Source organism: Solenopsis invicta, chromosome 4 (genome assembly GCF_016802725.1).
Source record: "Solenopsis invicta isolate M01_SB chromosome 4, UNIL_Sinv_3.0, whole genome shotgun sequence".
NCBI classification, from domain to species: domain Eukaryota; kingdom Metazoa; phylum Arthropoda; class Insecta; order Hymenoptera; family Formicidae; genus Solenopsis; species Solenopsis invicta.
Window position 1 is genome coordinate 818,282 of NC_052667.1, and position 13,185 is coordinate 831,466.

The 13,185-nt window shown below is 41.6% G+C and overlaps 2 protein-coding genes across 4 annotated transcripts in view; one reads left to right on the plus strand and one right to left on the minus strand.

Moving 5' to 3' along the window:
• Nucleotides 1-12,794, plus strand: part of LOC105195790 (protein jagged-1) — a 99,468-nt gene extending 86,674 nt beyond the window's left edge. For both annotated transcript variants that reach the window (XM_011161396.3, XM_011161395.3), the window contains 3 exons: nt 3,591-4,209; nt 8,458-9,101; nt 9,206-12,794. In XM_011161396.3, the coding sequence (XP_011159698.1) occupies nt 3,591-4,209; nt 8,458-9,101; nt 9,206-10,920 (2,978 nt within the window). In that variant the 3' untranslated portion in view covers nt 10,921-12,794. The remainder of the gene's footprint in view (nt 1-3,590; nt 4,210-8,457; nt 9,102-9,205) is intronic.
• The window catches only part of LOC105195832, a 109,955-nt gene that overhangs the window by 91,144 nt on the left and 5,626 nt on the right, over nt 1-13,185 (minus strand). Inside the window, exons 2-3 of one of the 2 annotated variants that reach the window (XM_039448647.1) lie at nt 4,901-6,002; nt 4,351-4,401 (exon numbers count right to left, since the gene is read on the minus strand). The gene's annotated coding sequence lies outside the window, so the exon portion shown is untranslated. Of the gene's footprint in view, nt 1-4,350; nt 4,402-4,900; nt 6,207-13,185 lie in introns of those variants that run through there. The other variant, XM_011161438.3, reaches the window with a different exon arrangement.

Genomic DNA, 13,185 nt, shown 5'->3' on the forward strand with positions numbered 1-13,185 from the left:
CATTTCAAGTACTATTTTTTAAGACCTGAATATCTATTCCAAAAAAGTTTACGGAAACAGATGACACAAAAAGGATTCCTAGAAAAACCGACTGACGGAAGGACGCGAACGAAACTGCCCTCCACGTTCCGCGATTTCTATCTTTATCTCCATCGTTCCGGATTCTCGACCGTCCGCGTCCCCCGGGGAACGCGATTCCGTCACGTCCGCGATTTAGCGCGCAGGAAAGTCTCCGTGGCCGAGAGTCGAGAGTCGAGAGTCGAGAGTCGAGAGTCGAGAGTCGAGCGGAGAGGAAGATGAGCGCCGCCGTGCGTGGTCCCGTACCTCCCGTACGGATCGTAAAACACGCGAATTATCCCGGAGCGTGCCTCAATGAGGCGGACGTTAGACGCATGTCGTACGATCACCACAAAGGTAGCGACACATCACGCCAGGTCCCATCGCACAATGCTGCGCCGACCAATATAACAGCTCTTTCTTCGCTGCTTAATCGTTACTTCCGCCTCGCCGTGACCGCTCCGTGGTTACTGTCATCCCTTCCCCTTTGTGACGGGGCACAACGCACGCATAAGGTCGATCACAAGCCTGACCAACGACGACGTCGTCTCGAAGAGACCCCGACCGCGTTCATTTGACGATTCCGTTAGATAGATGCGTGAATTCTCTTTCTCTTCTCCGACATTTAAATCATGTCACTCGTTTATCGAACAGTTGGACTTTTGCCTAATATCGTAACGTTAAAATAACATTTTATCCAGTGATATTGTAAAGACAAAATGAGTAAAGCTTCAATGTTTTGCTGCTTAGTAGTTGTACATTTCCTTTAAATAAAGATATAAATTTTTGAGAGAGAGATTTTTCTTTGAATCCCTTGTTATCCCGTTACAAATTAAAAAGACACAAAGTTATTTCAAAGAGTTGTACATATGTGTATCTCGTTCCTTTATCAATAAAGAAATTTTGGGATATTACGAGACTAGCTACGAAAGAATTGAGATTCAATCGTGCGCTGCATTCAAATAATAATTTGCTTGCCTAGTCATTTCGCAAGTTTGAACGCTCATGATATTATGCCAAAGGAATTTAAATAACATACGGTTACTTCGACGTTGCTCGTTTTCCTTGGCACTATGAACTTTGAGATTCTACTATTTGATAACCAGCAGCCACGATCATCTCGGGCCGCTACTCGATAATCCGCTTTTCGTCGTATCAGACACGTGCAACAGTGATAGTTACATCGCGATACTTTCGACTAAACTTTTCATCTCGTAAAAAAATCGAATCCCCTTGACACAAAGCGTGAAACCTAAAAAGTTTCTCCCGTTTAACAACGCGGAAAGATCGAGTTATCGTTTTGAGCACGTTCTACTTAGGCGAACGGAAAAATGTGCGAACCCCAATTAGAAACTATCGGCGAAGATCGCGTGTTCGTGCAAGGCGATGAGTCGCGAGTCTCGGCAACGAGAGAAGATGGAAGGAGAGACAGAGAGAAAGAGAGAGAGAGAGAGAGAGAGAGAGAGAGAGAGAACTGGCTCCGACATTTTTGTTGCGCTGTGAAAGGTCAATAGGAGAATTTCACTCGTGCATCCTCTTCACACGATACGCCAATCTGGTCGCGCGCGATAGAGGTAAAACTCTCGACGTTAAGTGCATACATGGTTCTCTTTTAACATTTGGCAACCGTGAAAAGATTTCGCAGTTTCGTGTACTCCACACGGAATTTACAAATTTTGTTTTAAAGTATGTCGTGCCGTTGCACAATCATTGCACAACAATTGCAACAATGATAAAATTAGACTGAGAAAAAATTCATAAAATTAATAACTTGCTTGCTTGTGTGTTATTCGTCAAAAGACGAGTCTTTATCTTGCACGCAATAAAAATATAATTACACTCTATAGGAGAAAGGATCGCATCGCGACAACGATCCTCTTAACGTGCGGATGAATAAAAAAAACTTTTTCTCGCGACGCATGGAACGACGAGTGAATTTTCCTGGAAAATGTTTCAGCACGAGTGGTGCAACCCAGTCGTAGTCGCGCGTGTACAAAGTACGATCGCGCGAAAAATCGCAGATCCACCGGTCCACAGCAATCCGCCTCTCTTCGCACAGCTGTTCCGTGCAAAAAGGCATACGACGCGGAAAAAGGAAGAGAGGCTTCGCGAAGGCGAATCGCGCAAGTTAATTTACCTAACTGCCGGCGTATTAATCAACCGCGAGCCGTAGGCATATACGAGTAGCAGCGCGCGATCGTTTCAGCCCAGGGGGGATTTATAGTTTCTAAACTGTGCGAAAGGGGAGGGGAAGGAGGAGCGCGAGAGAGTCTTCGGAGATTGTAAAAGCATGGAGCAAGGCTTGATTAGCTCGATCCTCGACGATAGAACGACGAAAGACGACGACGACGACGACGACGACGACGACGATGTTAGCATATGCAAGTATCGTATCTCGCGGGAACCGCGGATGGTGCAGCGCGCAGCGAGAAAAGGCTGTCGCGAATGCATCGTCATTTAGGGGGCCCCAAAGTATCGCGATGCAGTCATATAAATATCCGTAAATGTCCGTTGTCCGTGCCGGACGAGAGAGCGGGGCTATTAATCATTAAGAATGCTGCGGGCGGTATACGCGCGAACGTACGTACGCGTGTACGATAATCGCGTATGCACGGTAACGGTAAAGGTGTTGGTATACGGCCGCCTGAAATCCCGAAAGAACGTATGTTACGTACGTATATGTACACGAGCGAGAGAGCGCGCGGCATGAGTTTTCGTTTCACGGTTGGAGGGATAATCCTTCTCTCTGTCACTTCTCATCTGTCTTTCTGTCCCACCGGCTAATTGAGTTGCCCGGTGCGAGATCCCTGCGAGATCCCCGTCACGTACGTCCTCTTTTCCTGTCGTTCCTTTTTTTCATTCTGGCGGGCGGGAGAACTGGAAGAAACCGAGTCGTCATCGTCGTCGCGTCTTGGTTGTTTCCGGAGGATACGCGATACCTCGGCCGCGGCCGCACCGAAATTATTAAAAACCACCTGTGCGAAGAGACGAGGCGTACCTGTTGCTTCGCTTTGCTCCCTCTCATCCTCGGTAATCGAGATATCTAGTAGATACTGCACCGCCGTTCTGTCTAAGAAATTGTAGAAAACTTCACTCGTCGGTCTTTCCGCGTTTGTCCCTCGATCGTTCCGTTCATTACAGCTCCGCTAATTACGTTTGCCCCGACTCTGTGACTGATACGTGTCGCATGTCGCGCACGGAAGACGAATAAGAGACTTAATCCGTCTACGTCACCATCCACAAATGTCTGTAGACGTCTCGAAAGGATTCTTTTCGAATCTGTCGTTCAAGAGCTACGTATGATCGATGAGTAAAACTTAAATCTCTTAAGAGTATGCAAAGTATATTAATCTTGGCGATACAGTTATATCAACCTTATTTACAACAGTTATATAGAAAATAAAAGAGTGTAATGAAAGTGTTATACGCGTCTAAAACTGCTCTAAAGTTGTTGTAACCGTCATTAGCAGAGTCGTTGAAAATTATTGCGACGCCAGTACATCGTATATGTAATTATGCAAAAATTGTTTCAGCCGTGTGCAAGGAAGGCTGCCACCCCGTGCATGGCCATTGCAACGTAAGCGGTGAGTGCCAATGTCGGCACGGCTGGCGCGGCGAATTATGCGATCAGTGCATGCCTTATCCAGGTTGCAAACACGGCTATTGCAATGGCTCGAGTTGGCAGTGTATCTGCGACACGAACTGGGGCGGAATCCTCTGCGACCAGGATCTCAACTACTGCGGCACCCACGAGCCGTGCCAGAACGGTGGCACGTGCGAAAACACCGCGCCCGATCAATACCGATGTACGTGCCCGGAAGGTTTCTCTGGGCCTACCTGCGAGAAGGTCGACAATCCGTGCGCGTCTAGCCCGTGCTCGAACGGCGCGACTTGTCGCGAACTCGGCGAGACCGCGCAGTGCGAATGCGCCCCGGGTTTCACCGGATCATTTTGCGCGACTGACATCGACGAGTGCGCCTCGCAGCCCTGCCAGAACGGCGGTACGTGCATGGACGGCAAGAACGGCTTCGTCTGTAACTGCCCGCCCGCTTGGCAGGGCGTACTCTGCCAGTTCGACGTGGACGAGTGCACGCTCAAGGAGTCACCCTGCAAGAACTTTCTCACCTGTATCAACCTAGCTGGCGATTATAGGTAAGTCTCGTTGTCTTTATCAGTACCAAATTACCTTTTCCAAAAAAAAGGTAAAAAAAGGTGTCAAGTGTGTGGGTGTACCCTGCGCAGGATATTTGGAAAGCCTTAAAATATAATTAAAAAAATTGATTTACAACTCACCGACCCGATGCGCAACGAGCGGAGTAATCAGCAACGAAGCTACGGTGATTACTGTAACACACAAACATAAGATTTAAAAATTAAAATTGCGCTTAAAATAATCATTATTTCAAAAGTTAATTCTTATACACCCAAAGAAAGGTTTCTTTGAGTTAAAAAATATCTCTTTAACTCAAAGAAATTCGTGCACTGCTATACGGATAAAGAAATTTTCTTTGACTTGAAGAAATTTTTTGAATAAATAGTTATTTGTTTGAATTAAACAAATAATTTGAACAAATAATTTATTTACTTTTAAAAAAGCTAATAACGTCATTTCTTGAAATCAAATAAATTTTTATTTTCCGGAAAGGTATTTTTATTTCAAATTAAAAAACCATGTTAAAGAAACGATTTTATCAGTTTAAACATAACTTTTCTCTGGGTGTGTACAAAATTTTATACGAATTTTCTTTCTTTAAAAGTAACTTTTTTTTTAAATTTATTGCAATAAGATCAAATAAAAAGAATAAAGATTATTAAATTTACATAAATAAGAAATTATATTTACCCCAAGGTTGCTCCGCTGAGGCCCGATGGCTCTCCCAGGCCTTCTCCTCCTCTCAGAGGTTGTTGAGTCTCTTCCTCTCACACACGGTTGCACACGCGGAACACTCGCGAATAATATACTAAATTTGCGCGCGTGGACTAAATATCTATAAAAGTCTTTCGCACGAACACACTGCGGCACTTCGGATTTATAAAACCCATGATATGAGTTCCCATTGAGAGGGATTCCCGTGGATTCAGCACCCCGAGTCGGCGAGTAGAACGCACGCGTACCCGCCCCCGAACAAGGGTAAACCCCACGCGGAAGAAAACGAAATCAATGGTATTAAATTCCTACGCCTCTTGTCTCACAAAAATCACGTCTAAAATTGACTCGTTCATACGCCCAGCCAACGGATCATCGAGATCAGTCCCACTGGATCTTATATCCAAGCGGCGTCGACAAGACACTCCGGCAGGACGAGAGAAGAAGGTACTCATTGCCGACGTCTAGCATTTTAGACGAATCAGGAAATGAGAGCCAGCCTCTCGTCACAAGCTTAACCTACAAGGCCAAGTTCTGACCAAGCCAGATTAAATGTGATTCACCTAGCTCAAACCCCAGATCCAAAGAATCCAAAAAGAGTATCAAGGATCTAAGAAAGCCTTAGGTGGACGAGAGCAAGAGAAACGTGCGAATCCAAGGCAACTGATCCAAATTCTAACCGCTTAGGACCGAACCGATCGTCAGAGACAGAGCGTGTAACCTCACACAACCAGACAACCGCGCAACATGCACACGGGGCATGTCGTACATGCGGCCCGGCATTACCTCGTGCACGGGCACTTCGGCATGGAACGTCGCGGTGCGCCGCGCACGACCACCATACGCAACGCCCCAGTGAGGATATTCACTGCCAAGCAGCGGGGGTGCGATTCCCGGTCCTCGAATTAGGATTCTATCGAATGGGAGTTATGAAAAGTTTATTAGTCCAATACTTAAACGGCACTCCCGGAAAAAAAACGCGCGACGCGACGAACCGGCTGCGATTCGTTTATTTTACTATAAATCGACGACGAGGTGTGTTAACTTCCTTTCATCGTTGAATTTTTATGAGAAATATCTGTAAAATATGATTAAGATATTCACTAAATAGGCCAGATATGATATACATTTATTGTCAGTGTATTATCAATATTTTATTCCTATTTTAAATTTGGCGTGTTTAAGCCTCTTCGTTGAAGCGTCATTTCCGTGAGGTGTAAATTTGTTAATTTACACTCTAATTGTTTAACTAATATAAATATAATAATTGTATAATTATTTAATTAATATAAATATTTGACAATGCCGCATAAAAAGAGTAAAAATAGTTTAAATAATTGAAATGCTACGAACAATTCTCAATATTACTAAGAAACAAAACATATCCTTTCTAAAAACAAAAGGCATGTAAAGTCGATACACACATTTCTTGAAGTTTGAATAGGTTTTGAGGAGTTTATTCAATTCAAACTTCCAGAAACATAATTATTGGTTTTATATACCTTTGTTTGTGTTTACATTGCCAATTGTTTTCGCTTTTCCACGATGCCAATTAGTTCTTTTACTGCGTTTTGTAAGCGGCTGCCAACATGGAGTTAGTAAATGCCAATTTAAAGAAATGTACATTAATAAAAGGTTCTTAATGCAATTTTCAAAATGTTAAAAATAAAAAGCTAAATAGCGTGCGCGAAGCGTGCGTCTGTGGCATTTAGTGTTTGAATAATATCAGGAGTACAAAATTACCTTTTTAAAAAAAAAAAAGTAAAAAAGGCGCCAAATGTGTGGTTGTACCTCTTAAATTTTTATTTTTTTTACAAAACCCAAGGTACTATCTTTGTATCCTCAATGAAAAAATTTCCTATTCTAACCCATGTGGTGTTCTCTTTAATTTCTATACAAAACCTAAGTGGTTCTATCTCTGTATTCTCATTAAAAAATCTTCCTATTCCTAACTCAAGTGGTATTTACTTAAAAATAAATATTTTAAATTTAATTTAACCTAAATATATTTTTTCCAAAAAATCTTGATTACTTCTTGATTCTCAACTATTATGGATTCGAAGAAAATCTTTCAATGCTAAGTTTTTATCTTTCCATGCAACGTTAATGAATGTCAAAATTATATATCTTATACGCTGCGTAGCCGACGGGAGCCAGAGACATTATATAATATATTAAGTGGCTTGATGACAGAGTTGGGTAAGTTAATAAATTTTTTTAAATAAATTACGTTAAAGTTAATGACACATAAAATTAATTTAGTTACGTTAAAAGTTATATGAATAAAAAATTAACTCAGTTAAAGTTACGTTAAGCTTAAATTAACTTAAGTTAACATAATTTTAAAAATTATTATTTATATAAAATTAGAATATCGTAATTTTTTAAAATTATATTATTTTAAATAATAAAACAATTACTTATAGTATAAATTATCTCATAAATTTTTTGTTTTATTTGTAATTTAAGTTTATATATGAAATAAAAAAGAATTGTTTTTCATATGTATTCTTTTACAATTTTTACATTTTATGATTAAATTATTAAAAATATGACTTTACATAACATAATGTAAAATGTAATCTTATGTATGATATAATGATAAAATATAATCCTATTTAAAAAATTTATTATTATTAAAGTAATTATTAAATTTTAATAAAATTATTATTTCAGAATGATCAATTAACTTTCCTCGTAAGTCATCAACTAATATTCCTACCAATAGATAAAGCACCTGCGCTAAACATTCGCTCTACGTGTGCAGAGGATGGTACCGATGTATTATATTGTCATTTATACAGATAAAAAAAATTAACATAGAAAAAAGATAATAAGTTAATGTTCAAAAATAACTAGTTAAAGTTCAAAATTAACGCATTAAAAATTAACTAAATTAAGTTAAAAGTTTTTAACTTTTTAACTAGTTACTACCCAAGCCTGCTTGATGAGAATGCATTTATCAATATACAATAAAAGCAACTAATTAATTTCATATTCAATAATTATAAAGAAGAGATATGAAAATATCGAGATTTGCATTATTATTATTGTAGGATGCATGTATTATTAACAGATTTGACTTAAATATATGTGGTACCAAGGCTACTTGAAGGCAAATTGATATTATCGCAAGCTGAAATTTCCGGCTAGTCTTTCTATTTTTCTGAATCACAATGCGTTACATACAGATGATAGGTTTCCCACGAACGATATAGTTGGAAATGAAGTCGTTATAGACCTTTTTCCTTCGTCCTCCGTAGTACGGGGCGCTAAACAATAATAACAATAATGCGTCTTTATTGTTCGGCTTACGACAGCACCGTAATGACCCGCTTTACTACCCCCGTACGCTCGTAAAATAACACTGGCACGAAAGAAAAAAAAACGATATCGTAATTGACTGCGTTAAACGATTTAAAGATCCATTAATCCTCTGTGAAACGAGTGAACGACATTTAATAAAACTGAGAGACTAAAATCTAACCGAGTCGCAAGTTTCTCGCCATTTACAAACTTCATTCGTTTCGCAGATGCCGATGCCGGAGTGGCTTCACCGGCAAGAACTGCACGAAGAATATCAATGACTGCGTCGGCCAATGCCAACACGGCGCGCTCTGCATCGATTTGGTAGATGATTACCATTGCAGCTGCACCGCCGGCTACTCCGGCAAGGACTGCGACGTTGACATCGACGAGTGCGCATCCAAGCCGTGCCAAAACGGCGGCGAATGCCGCGATTTGGTCAACGCTTACGAGTGCGTGTGCCCAGTGGGCTTCACTGGCTATCAGTGCGAGATCGATCGTGATCATTGCAGCCCAAATCCATGCCGTAATTCGGCACCATGTTTCAATACGCAGACTGATTACTACTGCCATTGCCCGGCACAGTGGCAAGGTAGAAATTGCTCGGAACCGGCCTTGCATAATCTGCAATTCGGAGCATTGGACGATGTGCAATCGGGCTGTGGCAGCGAGGGCACCCCCTGCGGCGGTAAAGGCCGATGCAGCGGCGGCAGATGCATCTGCGATCCAGGCTACACTGGCGTGCATTGCCATGAGAACATCAATGACTGCCGCGGCAATCCCTGCCTGAACGGCGGCACATGCGTCGATCTGCTCAACTCGTTTCAATGCATCTGTAGAGAGGGTTGGAGCGGAGATCTTTGCGATCAAAGTAAGTAGTAGGATATTAAAGAAATGCGATAAAACAAAAATTGATCGATTGGCGTTGCTCGAATTGAACTCGCGATATAATACGTGACGAATGAATTTTTTCAGATGTGGACGAATGTTTGACACAGCCTTGTCGCAACAATGGTACCTGCGTGGACGGCGTGGCAGATTTCACGTGTATCTGCCGGAGTGACTGGAAGGGCAAGACGTGTGCGCTGCGCGGCGGCCACTGCGAGCCGGGTACTTGTCGGAACGGCGGCACCTGCCAGGATCGCGGTGACGGCTTTACATGCCACTGTTCGCGTGGATGGGAAGGCGCGGCCTGTCACATCGCGTCACCGTCGGCCTGTACGAGTAATCCTTGCGCGAACGGCGCGACCTGCGTGAACACGGTTGACGGCAACTATCGATGCGTCTGTCGCGAGGGCTTCGAGGGACCGAACTGTCGACGCAACGTGGACGACTGTCAGCCCTTGCCATGCTTGAACGGCGGCAAATGCGTGGACGGTGACAATTGGTTCAGATGTGAATGCGCGCCCGGTTTCACTGGTCCAGATTGTCGTATCAACGTGAACGAATGCGCGAGCGATCCGTGCACCGGCGGTGCCACCTGCATAGACGGTATCGCGAGTTATTCGTGCGTTTGCCCACCCGGTAGAACTGGCCCGCGATGCGAGATTCGAACGGCTGGTGGACCCGGCTGCGCGGCCGTCACGTGGGAGGACGACTGCAACGTATGCGAGTGCCGAAATGGCAAAAATCAATGCAGCAACGTCTGGTGTGGACCAGGAAATTGTCTAAACGACACCTCTTGTTTGGCCCACGAGGTTTGCGTTCCTAGCCCAGGCGAGAGTTGCCTGGCACCACCGTGTCCGGCGTGGGGTGAATGTCGTCCTATCGAAACTGGGAGGCGGGTCGGCCCGCCGGCACTACCTGCTCCGCCGTCCTGCTGGCCTGGACAATCCACCCTCGGACCAACTTGCTCGAGACTCACGATACTACTGCGGAGGGACACTCTAGCATCCGGCACGTCAGTGGAATTACTATGTCGTCGTCTGAGAAAGCTCCTAGCCGATCCACGAAGGCCACAATCGGTGGTGTTGCTATGCGATCTGAAGCCCGGCGACAACGATACAGTGGAAGTGACTATTTTCTCCGAGGCGGCGACGGAAGCGGCCCGCGACCTCAGTGAAACGCTCAGTCGCCCGCTAGCCAGACCTCTCGTTTTGGCCTCCGTGCTAGAGGTCAAAGTGGAGACGGCGCTGCTCAGCGAACCCAGTTCAGTGAATGCGGCAAATGCCGGCAGCTATGTGGCCGTTCTGGGCGGTGCTTTGGCAACTGTGCTATTGTTAGCTCTATTCGGCAGCCTCTGGTATCTCAGAACCATGAGGCATAGATCGAACTTAACAGCGACTACCAGCAGCGAAACTTCGTTGCATCGTCACCGTAGCGATTTAGATGAAAAATCAAATAATCTTCAGAACGAGGAGAATCTTAGAAGATATGCCAATCCGCTCAAGGATCAGGATTCCGAACCTCGTGTATCCGTTGTAAGGCCTCTGTCAGGCACTTCGCTTGGCACATTGACCGGCACCGAGGAGAGTCTCGAAATGGTGTCTGAGGAAGGCAGACATCGTTTGCCACCACTCTACAAACCGCCTAGCGCGGAAGCCAGAAACAATACGGCCAGTTTTAGTTATGAAGAAGGACCGCATAAGCCTTACAGCAAGCCCAGACTACAGGAACCGCCATATCCTCATCAACAACCAAGTACCAGTCAGATGTCAGGGCCGCATCAAGTGTTAACGGTACACGTGTGATTAAATATCATTAAAGTAATGTGAAGAACAGTTGGACAGTGTTGATGATTTTCTCGGGTTCTTTTTGCATAATAATGCACTGATAAAAATTCTTAGGAACTAGAAGGTAACGCTAGAGACTAGTAGGAAACGCTTACTTGGACAATCCTGTTTTTTGTGATAATGGGAAATGTGAACTCTCTCGATACTTGTTCGAGATAATTTGAGACGGCTCTCTCCTAAAGTTCTTCTTTATGAAAATTGAACCAATGTTTAGAATATTAGAGACAAATGCAAAGAAAAAAAGAAAAAGAACACACGATTCTTATAGGATTCAGCAATTTAATTATTTTATAAGATAACTCATGAATTTTCAACGCCTCTTCGAAGTGTATCTTTTTACGATCGCTTCATTATAGTATTATTAGAATATGACTATTAAAATTCTCATTTTTTAAATAATTGTACAAAAATGTTAGCACGATTTTCAGATTGAAAATTTAGAAAATGATTAAAATTTATTTTCTCTCTTTTTCTCCTCGTCCGACCCTCTCGTACTTCTATACGACGACAATAAGCGACAATTATAAATAATTTTAATGATCAGTTGTTATCGTTGTACATATGTATATAGCTCGTACTTATTAATTTCGCTAAGCCTGTATCTCCTTCGCATCCCCTTTCGGCGTTGTCATTCCTCTCCCCTATATGCGCGCCTTGATTTTATATGTTTATATTTAATCTTATACTCTTTTGATATTATTATATATCGCCATTGTTAGAATTTTTTATTTTCATAATTTGAAAAATAGGATGGCACAGTCGCACCTATGTACTGTACGTTTGTCTCGATTATGAAACTGTACTTTGTATGTATGATATAACGTGGGCTTCAAACGTTCCTTCAGACGATATTATTGTGATACTCATAGAGAAACAATGTCATTGTATAGCATTACTATGGTACTCCACGTGTTCATTTATTTCAACACTTGGTCGAGTTTTTTTCGCGAAAACACGACAAGTGATTTTTGCGCGATGAGAGATACTGCCATTGCGAGAGGATGTGTGCTACACGATACGTTAAATCGCGGCGGCACATTGACTTGTAAAGAACATATTAGTGACGTAAATATAATGATTTAGAACGTATTTGAATGCAGAGTAAAAACGATGTACATAGTGACGCTATTGCATCGTGGAACGATGTAAATAAATCTAAGTACACATGTCCAGATCGTTCTTATCCCCAGTCATTATCAACCCTTAGATGTGCAATTCGTTTTCTTTTTTTTTATACTAGCGTTTCCCATGTTGAATTCCCTGCGAAATGGCCACAGCAGACTAGTTTAAACTGAGAAACGTAACTCGTTTAGGCATAGATTTATAGCAGGAAGGAACAAAGTTTTATAATAGATACTTTATTTTGTAGAGAAAGCTATATTACTGTACGAATACATATATAGAAGAAAGTGAGAGACGATGAATATATATATATATATATATATATATATATATATATATATATATATATATAAATATATATTATATTATATATTATATTATTTTTATTTTATTTTCTTGTGTATTAATTATTTTCAGATCATAAGCAATAATTGATCATTGTCATACAGTTTTTTGTTCATTCTCGTCAACTTTAAAGCGAAGTGATGGTAGTAAAAATCTGTTAAACTAATGCTTTAATGGTCTAATCGACGTTAAACAATTAAAAAAAACATCCACGCGTTGTGATTATTTGTGTTTGATATCGAGAAATGTGTAAACGAATGCGTGTACATAAGCTCTCTCCTACTACCCCGTCTTCCCCTCCTCTCTCCCATATAGGTTTACGACGATGTGAAGGATTTTAATAAAAAGTACAACCCTTCGACATAGCGTTTATAATTTATTATACCCTTGTATCAACTTATGCCGATGATACCGCTCGCGTAAGCATTCCCGGCATTGAAATCACTGAGAGAGAACATTTCTTCTTGTTTTAGTGAGTAAAACATGAAAAAGAAAACAGTGGAAAAAAGTATGTATCCTTTAAATATTAATACAATAGAAGTTACGGAGTATTCGACGTAGATCCACAATTAAATCTATAAATTTTACCTGCAAATTGTGATTACTATTATTAAATTCTTTCTTCGATATATATATATATATATATATATTTCAATTGTGATTACTATTATTAAATTCTTTCTTCGATATATATATATATATATATATATTTCAATTAATTAACACAAAACCTTATCATGTATTTTTTATTTTATT